We start from the raw sequence: 13304 nt of genomic DNA, 5'->3' as shown, positions 1-13304 counted from the left end.
ACAGGCATCTGCTGAGGAGGCAGACCCACCCATCAAGGAATGTGCGGCAACAGCATTTATTGGAAGCCAGGTCTGCTGCCCCTGTGGTCCTGCCGCCTGAGGCGGTCGCTTCACTTTGCCTCGTGCATGAGCCGGCCCTGAGGACTGGGAAGTCAAGCAAAGTGTCTCCATCCAATTAACACTCCCCTTAGTGACACACTAGGATAACAGCAGGAGCAGTTTTGCAGAACGGGCTACAACTCCTGCATATGCATGAAGTCTTCTGTTCAGTCCCTTAAACTCCAGATAACAGATTACTGGGAAGGGCCTCTGCTTGCTAGATCAGGAATGAGAACCTGTGGTCCCTCCAGATACCATTGGACTACAGCTCTAACCATTCCCTGCAGCATTGCCAGCTTGAATTTTGATGCGGCAGCTAGACTGGTGACTGGGAGCGGCCGCCAAGACCATATAACACCGGTCTTGAAAGACCTACACTGACTCCCAGTATGTTTCTGAGCACAATTCAAAGTGTTAGTGCTGACCTTTAAAGCCCTAAACGGCCTCGGTCCAGTATACCTGAAGGAGTGTCTCCACCTCCATCTACAGATAGGTAGCCGTGTTGGTCTGCCATAGTCAAAACAAAATAAAAAAATTCCTTCCAGTAGCACCTTAAAGACCAACTAAGTTAGTTCTTGGTATGAGCTTTCGTGTGCATGTGTATCTGAAGAAGTGTGTATGCACACGAAAGCTCATACCAAGAACTAACTTAGTTGGTCTTTAAGGTGCTACTGGAAGGAATTTTTTTATTTTGTTTCCACCTCCATCGTTCTGCCCGGACACTGAGGTCCAGCGCCGAGGGCCTTCTGGCGGTTCCCTTGCTACGAGAAGCCAGGTTACAGCGAACCAGGCAGAGGGCCTTCTCGGTAGTGGCACCCGCCCTGTGGAACGCCCTCCCACCAGATGTCAATGAGAAAAATAACTACCAAACTTTTAGAAGACATCTGAAGGCAGCCCTGTTTAGGGAAGCTTTTAATGTTTAATAGGTTATCGTATATTAGTGTTCTGTTGAAAGCCGCCTAGAGTGGCTGGAGAAACCCAGCCAGATGGGCGGGGTATAAATAATATATTATTATTATTATTATTATTATTATTATTATTATTATTATTACTACTACTACTACTACTACTACTACCACTACTACTATTACTACTACTACTTCCATGGTAGGCAGAAGTCCATTGCTGAAAATGCTGGTATTAAACATGAACCTCATACAGTCAATTGGTATATAATGGTTAAAAAAAGAAAACACTACTGCAGTATTTAAAGAAGAGGAAAGTGTTTATATTTTCATGGTATGATGAACTTAATATTTTTTTTTATGCACTTACGCAACAACGTGCTGCTTTTTCTTTTAATGTGGTTGCTATAACCAAAGTTGAAGCAATAAAGCTTGATTGAATTCAAAATCCAATTTGGCTATTCCACCGCAATATCTCTAACAGTGCCGCAGGGCTTGATGACAAAGTGATGGATACATGCTACAGGACTACTGAAGGCTCCCACAGACAGAACAGACTCAGAAGAGGCAGTAAATATAGCAATCCACTCCTGTGCAGGAGAGACATTTTGAGTTGGAGATAATATAAGCGTTACTCCTCTGTGGGCTGGTGCAGAGACGTACCATCAGGCCACTTTTAACCACAGTTAAAAGATTTTTTAACAGTGCCGCTGCTCCAACTCCTACAGCCTTAGCTGCAGCTATGAGAACCAACATTAACTGTAGCTAGATAAGTAGATAAACGCTCTGCTTTAACCAGGATTCTTTTAACCAAACTCTGGTTAACAAGGAAACCTCGTCAAACTTAACTGCAGTTAGTGCCAGCGTGTATGTATGAATTCTCTAAACACAATTAAAGGAGGATGGGGAGAATTCACTCCTGTGAAGTAGGCACAAGGTCATAAGGCAGATGTTGCTGAACTCCCAACAGCCCCAGAAAGCACGGACAATGGCAGGGATGGTGGGAGTTGTAGTAAGAACTCAAATCATTCGGTGCGGCACTTTGGAACTCCCTGCCTATTGATATCAAGCAGGTGCATTCACGGTATCCTTTTTGGCGCCTGCTAAAAACATCCTGGTTTAAACAAGTCCACCCAGATGCTTGGAAAGCTGGTGTGAATTTTAACTGGCATTAATATTTTAGCTTCTTGTTAAAATATTGCTGTAAAGTATTGCTGTAAATCTTTCTTGGTTTTATTGTTTTACATTTTTGTAAACTTCATGAGAGTGTTTGTTGCTTTTTTAACAATCAAGCAGCGTACAAATTTTACAAATAGAAAGTCAAAATAAAAAACTAAGGAAGAGGTTTGCTGGATTTTAGGCCCAAGGCCTATCTATTCCTCTTCTCACTGTAGCCAACCAGAGGCCTATGGCAACCCACAAGTAAAACATGATCACTGTGATATTATGTAAAAATATAGTGTAAGGACAGGTATAGTGATATTTAAATAACCATATATGTATTTGGATAACAATAGCATTTAAATACCTATATATTAGACATACATACATGGAATTGTAGTAGTTTGCATATACAGCTATATAATATACCTCTTCCCCCTCCCTTTTCACTTTTTAATTGTTTTATGTTGGTCAACTGAAATATTCTCTATAAAAAATCAATTAAAAAAATATATATTGAGGACTGGCCTTTATCATAACCCTCTCCTCCCCTCTGCCTTCATTTAAGCAATTTGAAACTGACCACAAGCCTTCAACAGAATGGAAGAACAGACTATATTTTCGCAGTGCTATGCAGTAGCAAAAAACAGTTTTAAATAAAGCAATAAAAGTTGGATTTACAAGGCAGGTTCATCACTGGATCTGTCAGCTGTGACAAAAGCTCTTGTTTGAACTCGTTCCATCGCTATCCCGAAACTCCAAGATTATTTCACTCCACTCAATTTAATTTTATCTATCTTTTTAGAGCGGGTTTTTAAAAACGGCTGCAAAAAAGCTGTTAAATGAGAAAAGGCTATTGCTGCTTCTTTTTTTCAGTGCAAACCAAAGTATTCTATTCCGTTCTTTCATTCACATTTTCCTGTTGTTGCTACACACTTATGATCCTGTCTTATACAGTTGACAAAAATCAAAAATACACAGCTATGTGCTTTTACAAGACATAGCTAAGCACTCCTGGTTTGAAACTCAACAAGAAAATATTGTGAAGAAAGCAGGTGTTATCCGTAATAAATTATAATAAGGTAATAAACAAAGGGTTTTCCAGCCAGTGAGCAATCTGGCACATTCCACAAAGGCAAAATTATCATGAAAAGTATTGTTATTTTACATAATGAGCTGTTCGGAAACTATATGTTTCTATTTCTCAGTTATCACCACATCATTAATCTAGCTTTCTAGGCTTGGGAACTAGAGGCATTTAATTTTATTTCTTTGAGCTTCTGTACTGCCCATTCATTATTCCTCAGAAAAAGGCAGTGTGGCATAGTGGTTACTGTATTAGATGTCAGCCCTCTTCACAAGATACTGCCTCTTTACCTTGGCTGCTGACAGTTAAGGTATTGCCACCAAAAGAGATAGCAAAGAGCTGGATTTATACCACTAAAATTGGCAGCTGGTACTAGCTGAGAGGATGCTGGCATTCCTGATCACTATTACTACCCACCAGCACTGTAGCTCATTCCAGAATTCCTGGCTCTGCAGAAACCCAGGCAAAAAGTTTAAAATAAACAGCAGCCAAGGTGCTGCAGGTGCTGAATGCTCCTTCATATTTTAAAACTTATTCAAAGCTCATTAAAAATCTCTCTCTTCATCTCTAGCGCATGTTCTACGGAAACTAGGAAGGTTGATAAAAGTCAAATTTAATGCACAGGAGACTCTGACTATGCATGTTCATGCAGAACTTCCCATGGCATGGCAGAACTGACATGTATACAACATTGCGTAGGATTTTCTACACCATAGCTGAGGAACCTATGGTCCTCCACATGCTGTTGGCCAGCCTCAGACAGCATGGTCAATGGTCAGGGATGATGAAAGCTGTAGTCCAACCATATCTGGAGGACCACAGGGTCCCTTATACCCCACCCATCTGGCGGAGTTTCCCCAGCCACTCTGGGTGGCTTACAGGATGTCTAAAAACATAATAAAAAAACATCAAGCATTAAAAACCTCCTGATACAGAGCTGCCTTCAGATGTATTCTAAAAGTTGTGCAGTTCTTTATCCTCTGGACATCTGAAGGGAGAGCTTTCCAGAGGGAGGGCGCCACTACCGAGAAGGCCCTCTGCCTGGTTACCTGTAACTTTGCTTCTCGCAGTGAGGGAACCAGAAGAAGACTCTTGGAGTAGGACCTCACTGTCCAGCCTAAGCAATGGGGATGGAGATGCTCCTTCAGGTATACTGGGCTGAGGCCGTTTAGCAGGGGTAGGCAACCTAAGGCCAGGGGGCTGGATGCGGCCCAATCGCCTTCTCAATCCGGCCCGTGGACAGTCCGGGAATCACCTTGTTTTTACATGAGTAGAATGTGCCCTTTTATTTAAAATGCATCTCTGGGTTATTTGTGAGGCATAAAAATTCGTTCATTTTTTATTTCAAAATATATTCCGGCCCACCACATGGTGTGAGGGACGGTAGACCGGCCCACGGCTGAAAAAGGTTGCTGACCCCTGGGTTTAGGGCTTTAAAGCTCAGCAGCAACACTTTGAATTGTGCTTAGAAATGTACTGGAATCCAGTGAAGATCCTTTAGGACCGGTGCTATGCGGTCCCAGCGGCCGCTTCCAGTCACCAGTCTTGCTACTGCATTCTGGATTAGTTGTAGCTTCCAGGTCACCTTCAAAGGTGTATACTAAGAAAGTATCATAATAGGCAGCTTACCCGTTGCGCTCTCTCTTTCAGCTCTTGATCTTGAGCCAAGAAGGATTGCAACTTTTTCTGGATGTCGACAAGCTTTTCAGGATTGATTCTAGAGGGTTGGGGGAGATGGAGAGAGAGAGTGAGTTCAGGTTGGTGTGTTTAAGTGGCAGGGTTTTCTCTGTCATGGCCCCATCCCTGTGGAAGATCTTCCACATGAGATACTTCTGCTTGGCTTCATTCCAGACTATTTTTAAATGATGTTTCATTCTGCTTTTTAATTGATGGCAGTTTTGTTGAAAGATGGTATAAAACCATTTCAAATAAATAAATATCTCTTCCTAAAGGGTCAGAGAGCCCTGTTCAACAGGTTCAATTTTTTTCATTTCATTTTTTTTTAAAAGCATTACTTCTAAATAGTTAAAAGGTACTGCCCATCTGAACAAAACTCAGCTGAAATCATGTCAGGCATGAAGACCGTTCTCCTCCCATGAATAATGCAGGGAAAGCAAACAGAAGCTCAGGCCTTTTATCTAGAGAACAGTTTAAACTGGAAGAGGCAACGATTTTTCAAGGTAAAGCCACACAATTAACATTAAATTGCTTCTTGAGCTTATAAAAAGGTGGAAAATTGAGCTCATACTGAAGGAGGGGGGAGCAAAATATACAGCAATAATACCTCACATTGACACGGTCTCTCTCATGAGAAAACAGTGTGAGGGTTCCCCCCCACGCCAAGCATTTAAATAAGACTCTTGCTGGGAATTTCCAGAGCCCGAGGCATTTCTACAGAACTGTGGCTTCACAGATAGGTAGTACACCAACTGATGTGGAGATTAAAGCTGCATTATTCGAAAAAACAACAACACCCAACAATAATTGCATGAGGGAGGAGAGCGAGGCTGTGTTTCCTCATCCTGCCTTTTCCCCACCAACTCTTCAGAGTTCTAGCCCATGTGCCACTATTATTATTATTATTATTATTATTATTATTATTATTATTATACCGCCCTTCTTCACAAGATCTCAGGGCGATTTCACAAGAAAGAAATACATGGTAAAAGCACAAATAAAACAAGACAACAAGACAACAAGACAACAAGCCCCCCCTCCCACAAACACATTTAAAAAGCTATAGAATATTAATCCGCCAAAGGCCTGGTTGAAGAGGAACATTTTGGCGCCACAGCAGACAAGCCCCAACCAGTGGACATCTTGAAGAGGCCATCACCACAAAGGCAGTGTAGTGACTACAGTCTTGGAATGGGACCTGGCAGACCAGGGTTCAAATCCCCAGTCAGCCGCCAAGCTCACGGGGTGACCCTGAGTCATCTCTCAGCCTAACCTTTGCCACAGGATAAAATGAGGAGGCAAAGAAGCACATATGCTGCCTTGTGCTCTTCAGAGGAAAGTAGGATACAGGTCTTGGTGGTGCAGATCTCACTCTGAGGCCAACTGAGCCCTGGTTAGAGCCCATAACTGAGTCTATTGTGTCACAGCTGCTCTGCTCCTACCAGCAATGTGCTGTCCACAGAATAGCATTAGGAGATTGCTCTTTGGCCGCAATGGGAGTGCCACAGGGCACTATTTTGTCCCCAGTGGTATTCAGCATCTATACAGTGGAACCTCGGAAGCCGAACGCCTGTAAACTCGAATGTTTCAGCTCCTGAACGATTGAAAACCGGAAGTGATTGTTCTGGTTTTTGAATGATTTTTGGAAGCCAAACATCCAGCGTGGCTTCCAATTGGCTGCAGGACGCTCGAACAGACTTCCAGAACGGATTCCGTTCGACTTCCAAGGTACATCTGTATCAGGATTTCCCAAACTCCAGCTGTTTTTGGACTACAACTCCCATCATCCCTGACCACTGGTCCTGCTAGCAAGGGATGATGCGAGTTGTATTCCAAAAACAGCTGGAGACCCAAGTCTGGGAAACCCTAGTCTATATGAAGGCACTGGGAACAGTCATTAGGAGTTTTGGAGCAAGGTGTCATCAGTACACTGATGAGACTCAGCTCTATTTCCCTATTACATCTGAGGCAGAAGAGGCTGTACAAGCCTTGGACAAAAGCCTAGATCTAGTGGTGGACTGGACAATGCCTCTTGCTGGTCTACATGGAGGACAGAAAGGTGTTTGTGAACATGTGTAGAAACGACTACTGTATCCAGTAAAATCTGCGTTTGCTGTTCCACCCATTTCGGCCTCTGGCCCCAATCATTGCTGGCTTGAGGCCCTCAAAAAATTGCCCAGTAGGCATTGTGGCTCAAAATGTTTCCCCACTGCTCCTCAAAAGAACTCTACTCTTTCTTAACAAGCTGGAGAAGTGGGGAGAAAGCAGCAGCACAATGAAATCCAGCAAGGCTAAATGTAATGAATACAGGAAGGGGAACAAAATACCGAAAAGGAGAAATAACTGACTAGGCAGCAGAAGCATTCAGAATCTACAGTGTACATAAACAAATTGAATATGAGTCAGCAATGTGATGCTGTGGCTGGAAAGGCCAGTGCCATTTTTAGGTTTTATCGGCCGGAGAATGGTTGCCAAGAACTGGGAAATAATAATGCCATTTTATTCAGCATTATTGTGACCTGATTGTTATGCTGCTGTGAGTTCTGGGCACCAGGTGTCTCAAAAGATATTGGCAAGTTGGAAAAGATTCAGCAGAGAGGTACAAGGACGAGGCAGAGGCTGAGACGGAAATCCTATGAAGCTAAGAAATAAAGAAAAAGCAAGCTATGTACATTTAGCCTACAGAGGATGAAACATTATTGATTGGCGCAGGCAGCAGAGAGGGAGATGCCAATATCCTTTTCAGATTTTGGAAAACTATCAGAAAGAAGGTGGAGGAAGGAGTGTTTTCACCTAACATGCTCTGAATAGGCCACATACAGCCAGTTTGCAAGCAACGCTCAGTCAAACTATGGCTTGGTATGAACATGTGGGCTCCCAAAAAGGAATTTGTGGCTGCTTTGGTCTGCTTCCAGTCCTGCCATGTTGCTGTGAGCTAAGCTAAGCTAAGCAAGGTGTCCAAACCCAGAATCATGGTTTGTCTTACTCCAGACAAACCATGAACTGTAACCAAACGTTGTTTACAGATCGTGGCTTGTCTGGTGTGAGGCAAACTATTAAACCAGGTTTTAGTGGCTTTATTCACAGCAGTGCAGCTTCAGAAGGACCAGGAGCAGGAGCACAACAGCTTCAAAATCTTCCTCCAGAAACTCTCCCATCTGCAGCAAGCCATGGTTTGGCTGAGCATTACAGGCAAGCCAGCTGAAAGATACGCTTATGTTAAGAGTAGTTCAACAGTGGAACAGCTGGCTGAGAAGAGCTAGGATCTCCTCCTTGTCAAGGCATAAACTGGGAAAGGAGACTGGATATTCCAGCCTAGGTCCTGGTGCAAGACGCAAAAGGATGCGACAGGAACATGCCGTATTTTTCTGTCCATAAGACGCCCCCATGTATAAGATGCCCCCTATTTTTGGAGACTCCGATTTAAGAAAATGGGGGGGAGATGTATCCGTGTATAAGACGCCCCTAATTTTTTGACATTATTTTTTAGGGGGAAAACTTAGTCTTATACATGGAAAAATACGGTAGTCCTGACTCCCTTAGCAGCCAACTGCATATTTCAAAGGAACCAAGTATATATCAGGAGCTGTCAGAGCTTTACCAGAAATTCACATCTCAGTGCACAGATGTCCTATGTGGTGACCCATCTGCCTGGGCAGCTGAGTTAACTTGGAGTGAATCCTGCTCACCGAGGCTGTCCATTAGTTCTCCTCACCTAGGAAGGAATGTATAGGGCTCCTGTACAGGTTGAACTTTGCCTGGAACCCATATAAATAGTGCAAGCTAAGTCAATTTGCATCTCCTCCTGCTAGCAATGAGTTATGTGGAGCATTGACCCCTGGAAATCCTATTGAGCTCTCTTCCAGCTTCTGAGTTTTCCCCAAACTTCACTTGAACATTCTTAAACCCATCTCTTCACAGCCATATTGACCAGAAGGTTCTCTCTCAAAGCAAATGAAAGCAGAAATTATCTGAATGTTGAGATCTATAACCAACACTAAATATCATCTGCATTTTTCTCCCCACTCCACCCCCGCAGTGTTTTCCATGGCTCATCAGTTCCACAGCAAAAATGATCTCCTCTCCACAGTAAACCATTTAAACCACCTTGGCAAGTCATTATATCCCTTTAAGTGAGAGGAAAAAACAAAGGCTAAAAGGGGCCATTTACAAGGATTTGCAAGCTTTACTGCATCCCCACATTATCACCCATGATTTAGAACAGTATTGTAAACAGCATTACTGGAAGCCAACAACTACTTCAGTGGAGCATGTGAACCAATTTCAACGCATATTGAGTGACTGAGATATTAGGCACCAAATGGTAATTAGGTCTGTATGCATGAAGGTATGAAACAGATGTCATTACGAGTAAAGAAAGGAAACTATCGGTGCACTCAGTTGAGCCTTCCTCAGAGGAAAAGGGCTAATACTACAGACTTAGCATTGCCATGTTTCAGATTAGCATTTTAATACAGTAGCACAGGAATCTGTGTATTAGGGGCAGCGTTCCTCAAACTTGTAAACTCTTGAGATGCTTTTGTCCTGAATTAAAACCAGAAGCACACTTCCTTTTTCCTTTCTTTGAAGAACTGGGCATTTTGCCTAAGTCCTAAATTCGCCAGACCATTCACAGGTGGCGAAAAAGGAAGGAGGGGAAGTTTCTGCAATTTTTCAAAAGGAGGGAGGGGGAAATGTTGGAAGGTCCCTATGGGGGAGTTTAGCATGGGATACAATCTTCTCTTTTCCTTTTCGCCCTTTGTTTTCCCTAGTGAACATTAGAAAGGCACCCAAAAAGAAAACAGCTGCGGCAATTGAAGCAAACAGCTTCCCTATCTATCCCTGCTACAGACACTACGGACCTAGATGGGCCAGTGATCTAGCCTGGCTTGAAGGAAGCTTCCCACATTCTTTCTGTGAGAATGAAGCAGGGTAGCAATCCATGCAGGAGGTGCAACAGGAAGTCTTTTCTGTGGATAGGCACTTCTACCACATCTATGAATAGGAAGAGATGGAACATTCCATTCACATCTGATGCAGAAAATGGAGGAGACTTACCTGCCTGCAGAGGAGGAGTCTGCTTTAGATTAACCACAGTTTACTGTGTTGTCCACACCCAGTGAACAGTGGTTAATCTTAATTATGGTTTGTTGGGGCAGGTGGAGGAAGTCTACTTCAAGCCACATAGAGTTAATAACAACAACAAGTAAGGCCTTTTTGTGACAGTCCTCACCAGTACAACATCCACCTTCCCTGGGGCTGTTTAAGAAAGACCGGTGTGTCCTCAGGGAAGGTAGAAGCAAAGGAATCCAGGCCACATATCATCAGTGGGCCTGAGAGGACTCTGCCACTCTACATTTTACATAATGTACACAATGTAAGCATTTTAAAATTGTAAACTGCCTTGGGTGCCTTGGCAGAAAAGCGTTGTGTAAATCCAATAAATAAGACAACAATGCATAGTAGCAACACCTCACCTCCCCCTTTTGCTGTCCATGGCTGCCATTTTGTGCAGGCCCCCTTGGCACCTTTATCAATAAATGAGTATCGCACCTCGTTTTCTCAAAAAAACACTGGGTTTTTTTTAATAATAAAAAAGAACTGAAGAATTTACTTGATGTTGTTGATGGGAACTTTCTTCTGTGACAGCTGCTGCATCATTCCCTTTTCCTCCGAAGAAAGCAGCACAAGGAGAGCTTCCCCACCTTCTTTGTACCTAAGAAAGGAATTAGAAAACAAAATGTTTCCCGATTAGATTTCCAGATGGTAAATAAAAACTGACAGACTCTTCTAAGGGCCAAACCAAACGTGGCATTAATTGCATCTTCACATCTAATTGTGCAGGTTGTTGTTTTCTTTAAAACGCAAAAAAACAGGGATTTTCCTCAAGACGGTGGCAGCAGAAGAAAGCATTTAATTCCTCCATCACACCAGCTGGAATCCCCACAGTTTTCAGCCCTGGCCAGCAGAAGCTATTTGCATCCCGACGTGGGTTTACAGGCTACAGGCAGGTAAACCATGACAGAGACCTAAGAGACATGGATCAGTGTCTTAGTTAAGCCTATCAAACATCTGGCACACACTCTGTTCTCTCCTTTTGAAGAGCAGAGCTGGAACAACTATTCTTGCAAGTTACATCCTGAGCTTTGGGAATGAGCAAGCAATGGGGTACTCCTTCATAAGCACACACAGTTTGCTCACACTATGGCCTCCATTTCCTTGGAGACAAAGGTAGAATTAGTGGCACCAGCTCACTATCAGCCTTAGCAACAAATGCTTCCCCTGAAAGGGAAGGCTCTCTGCCGATAGTGGGATTTTTGGGAAATGATATACAGTGGTACCTCGGTTTAAGAACAGTCCGGTTTAAGAATGATCTGGTTTACAAACTCTGCAAAACCGGAAATAGTGTCTTGGTTTGAGAACTTTACCTCAGTCTAAGAATCCGAACGGTGGAAGGGTACCAGCGGCAGGAGGCCTCATTAGGGAAAGCGCGCCTCGGTTTAAGAACATTTTTGGTTTAAGAACGGACTTCCAGAACGGATTAAGTTCATAAACTGAGGTACCACTGTATAATGAATTGGGGGGAAATGTTTTAAATAACCTTTTCTTTAAAAAACAAAACCCTGAAACTTTTCTTTTAGGAATTTAGGTGCTGAAATCCCAATGGAGCAGAAAAGACTATTTATGTATGCGACCACAACTGCTCGGATGTTAATGGCTCAGAGATGGAAAGAAGACAAAGTCCCTACCAGAGAAGAATGGCAGATTAAGTTGATGGATTATGCCGAATTGGCAAAAATGACCGGAAGAATCAGAAATCAGGAAGACCAAAATTTTAATAAGGAATGGGGGAAATCTATATTTTATCTTAAAAACCATTGTAGACAGCTAAAATCATTAGTAGGATTAGAATCATAGAATTGGAAGAGACCACAAGGGCCATCGAGTCCAACCCCCTGCCAAGCAGGAAACACCATCAGAGCACTCCTGACATATGGTTGTCAAGCCTCTGCTTAAAGACCTCCAAAGAAGGAGACTCCACCACACTCCTTGGCAGCAAATTCCACTGTTGAACAGCTCTTACTGTCAGGAAGTTCTTCCTAATGTTTAGGTGGAATCTTCTTTCTTGTAGTTTGGATCCATTGCTCCGTGTCCGCTTCTCTGGAGCAGCAGAAAACAACCTTTCTCCCTCCTCTATGTGACATCCTTTTATATATTTGAACATGGCTATCATATCACCCCTTAACCTCCTCTTCTCCAGGCTAAACATGCCCAGCTCCCTTAGCCATTCCTCATAAGGCATCGTTTCCAGGCCTTTGACCATTTTGGTTGCCCTCCTCTGGACACGTTCCAGTTTGTCAGTGTCCTTCTTGAACTGTGGTGCCCAGAACTGGACACAGTACTCCAGGTGAGGTCTGACCAGACCAGAGCAGAATACAGTGGCACTATTACTTCCCTTGATCTAGATGCTATACTCCTATTGATGCAGCCCAGAATTGCATTGGCTTTTTTAGCTGCCGCGTCACACTGTTGGCCACTGTTGGAATAACACTTGTAGTTTAATGTTCAATTTTGGATATAATGGAGATGTAAAAGATTTGGATTATTATAAAAGATGCAGGAGAAAATGGTTAAAAAAAAGGACCCAGAAAGGGGATGAGGGAAGTCCAGGAGATTCTTTGGAATCTTGTTTTTATGTTACTTGTTGGATAATCGACTGTAAAACTTTAAAGTGAAAAACTAAGTAAAATTAAAAAAATAAAAAGTTAGTGGGAGACAATGAAGCCATCTAGACTGAGGTTACATAGCACTTGGGGTGTCTGGTATTGCAGAGATGAGACATTCTTCTAACAAACCACTAAGCCCTGGCTCCAGATCTCCTGGCTCCCCATCTGCTGGGAACCTCCCCTCGGTTGGTCTCCTTCTGGGGTTCTCACCACCTCCAACCCAGAAGGACCTTTTCCTGGGTTGGGCTTCTCCAACTCCCCAAGCTCCTCCCTTTCCTCCTTGTCACATGACCATCCATTCCATCCTTACCAAACTGGGACTGGGAAAACAGCAAAATATCTTGCTGCTACCCAAGGCTCTGCACAATAAAACAGTATTTTTGGAGGTATAGAAAACAGCAAATTTCCAAAATAGATGCTTGCTAAGGGCAAGCTGGTGACCACATTTGTGGCTGAAGAATACAGCACAATTAGGAGTGATGCCTTCCAAAACCACTCATTAAAAACTCACAAACCAAAGAGATTAGTGACACTGCTCCCTACAGAGATGGAGAACTTGTGGCCTTTCAGAAGTTGATGGACTACAGCTCCCATCCTCTTTGACCCCTGGCCATGCCGGCTGGGGCTGATATGGGTTGGAAGTGCAAC

At 43.2% G+C, this 13304-nt stretch overlaps 1 protein-coding gene across 2 annotated transcripts in view; it reads right to left on the bottom strand.

Annotated features, from left to right (window-relative positions):
* DDX10 (DEAD-box helicase 10) overlaps window positions 1-13304 on the bottom strand; it is a 171132-nt gene that overhangs the window by 123435 nt on the left and 34393 nt on the right. For both annotated transcript variants that reach the window (XM_081860229.1, XM_081860230.1), the window contains exons 10-11: window positions 10544-10645; window positions 4882-4969 (exon numbers count right to left, since the gene is read on the bottom strand). In XM_081860229.1, the coding sequence (XP_081716355.1) occupies window positions 4882-4969; window positions 10544-10645 (190 nt within the window). The remainder of the gene's footprint in view (window positions 1-4881; window positions 4970-10543; window positions 10646-13304) is intronic.

The sequence above is a fragment of the Podarcis erhardii genome, assembly GCF_964252035.2.
Source record: "Podarcis erhardii genome assembly, chromosome: 4".
In the NCBI taxonomy this organism is placed as follows: Eukaryota; Metazoa; Chordata; class Lepidosauria; order Squamata; family Lacertidae; genus Podarcis; species Podarcis erhardii.
Note: the sequence above shows the minus strand (reverse complement) of the source record. Positions and strands in the feature narration are given on the sequence as shown.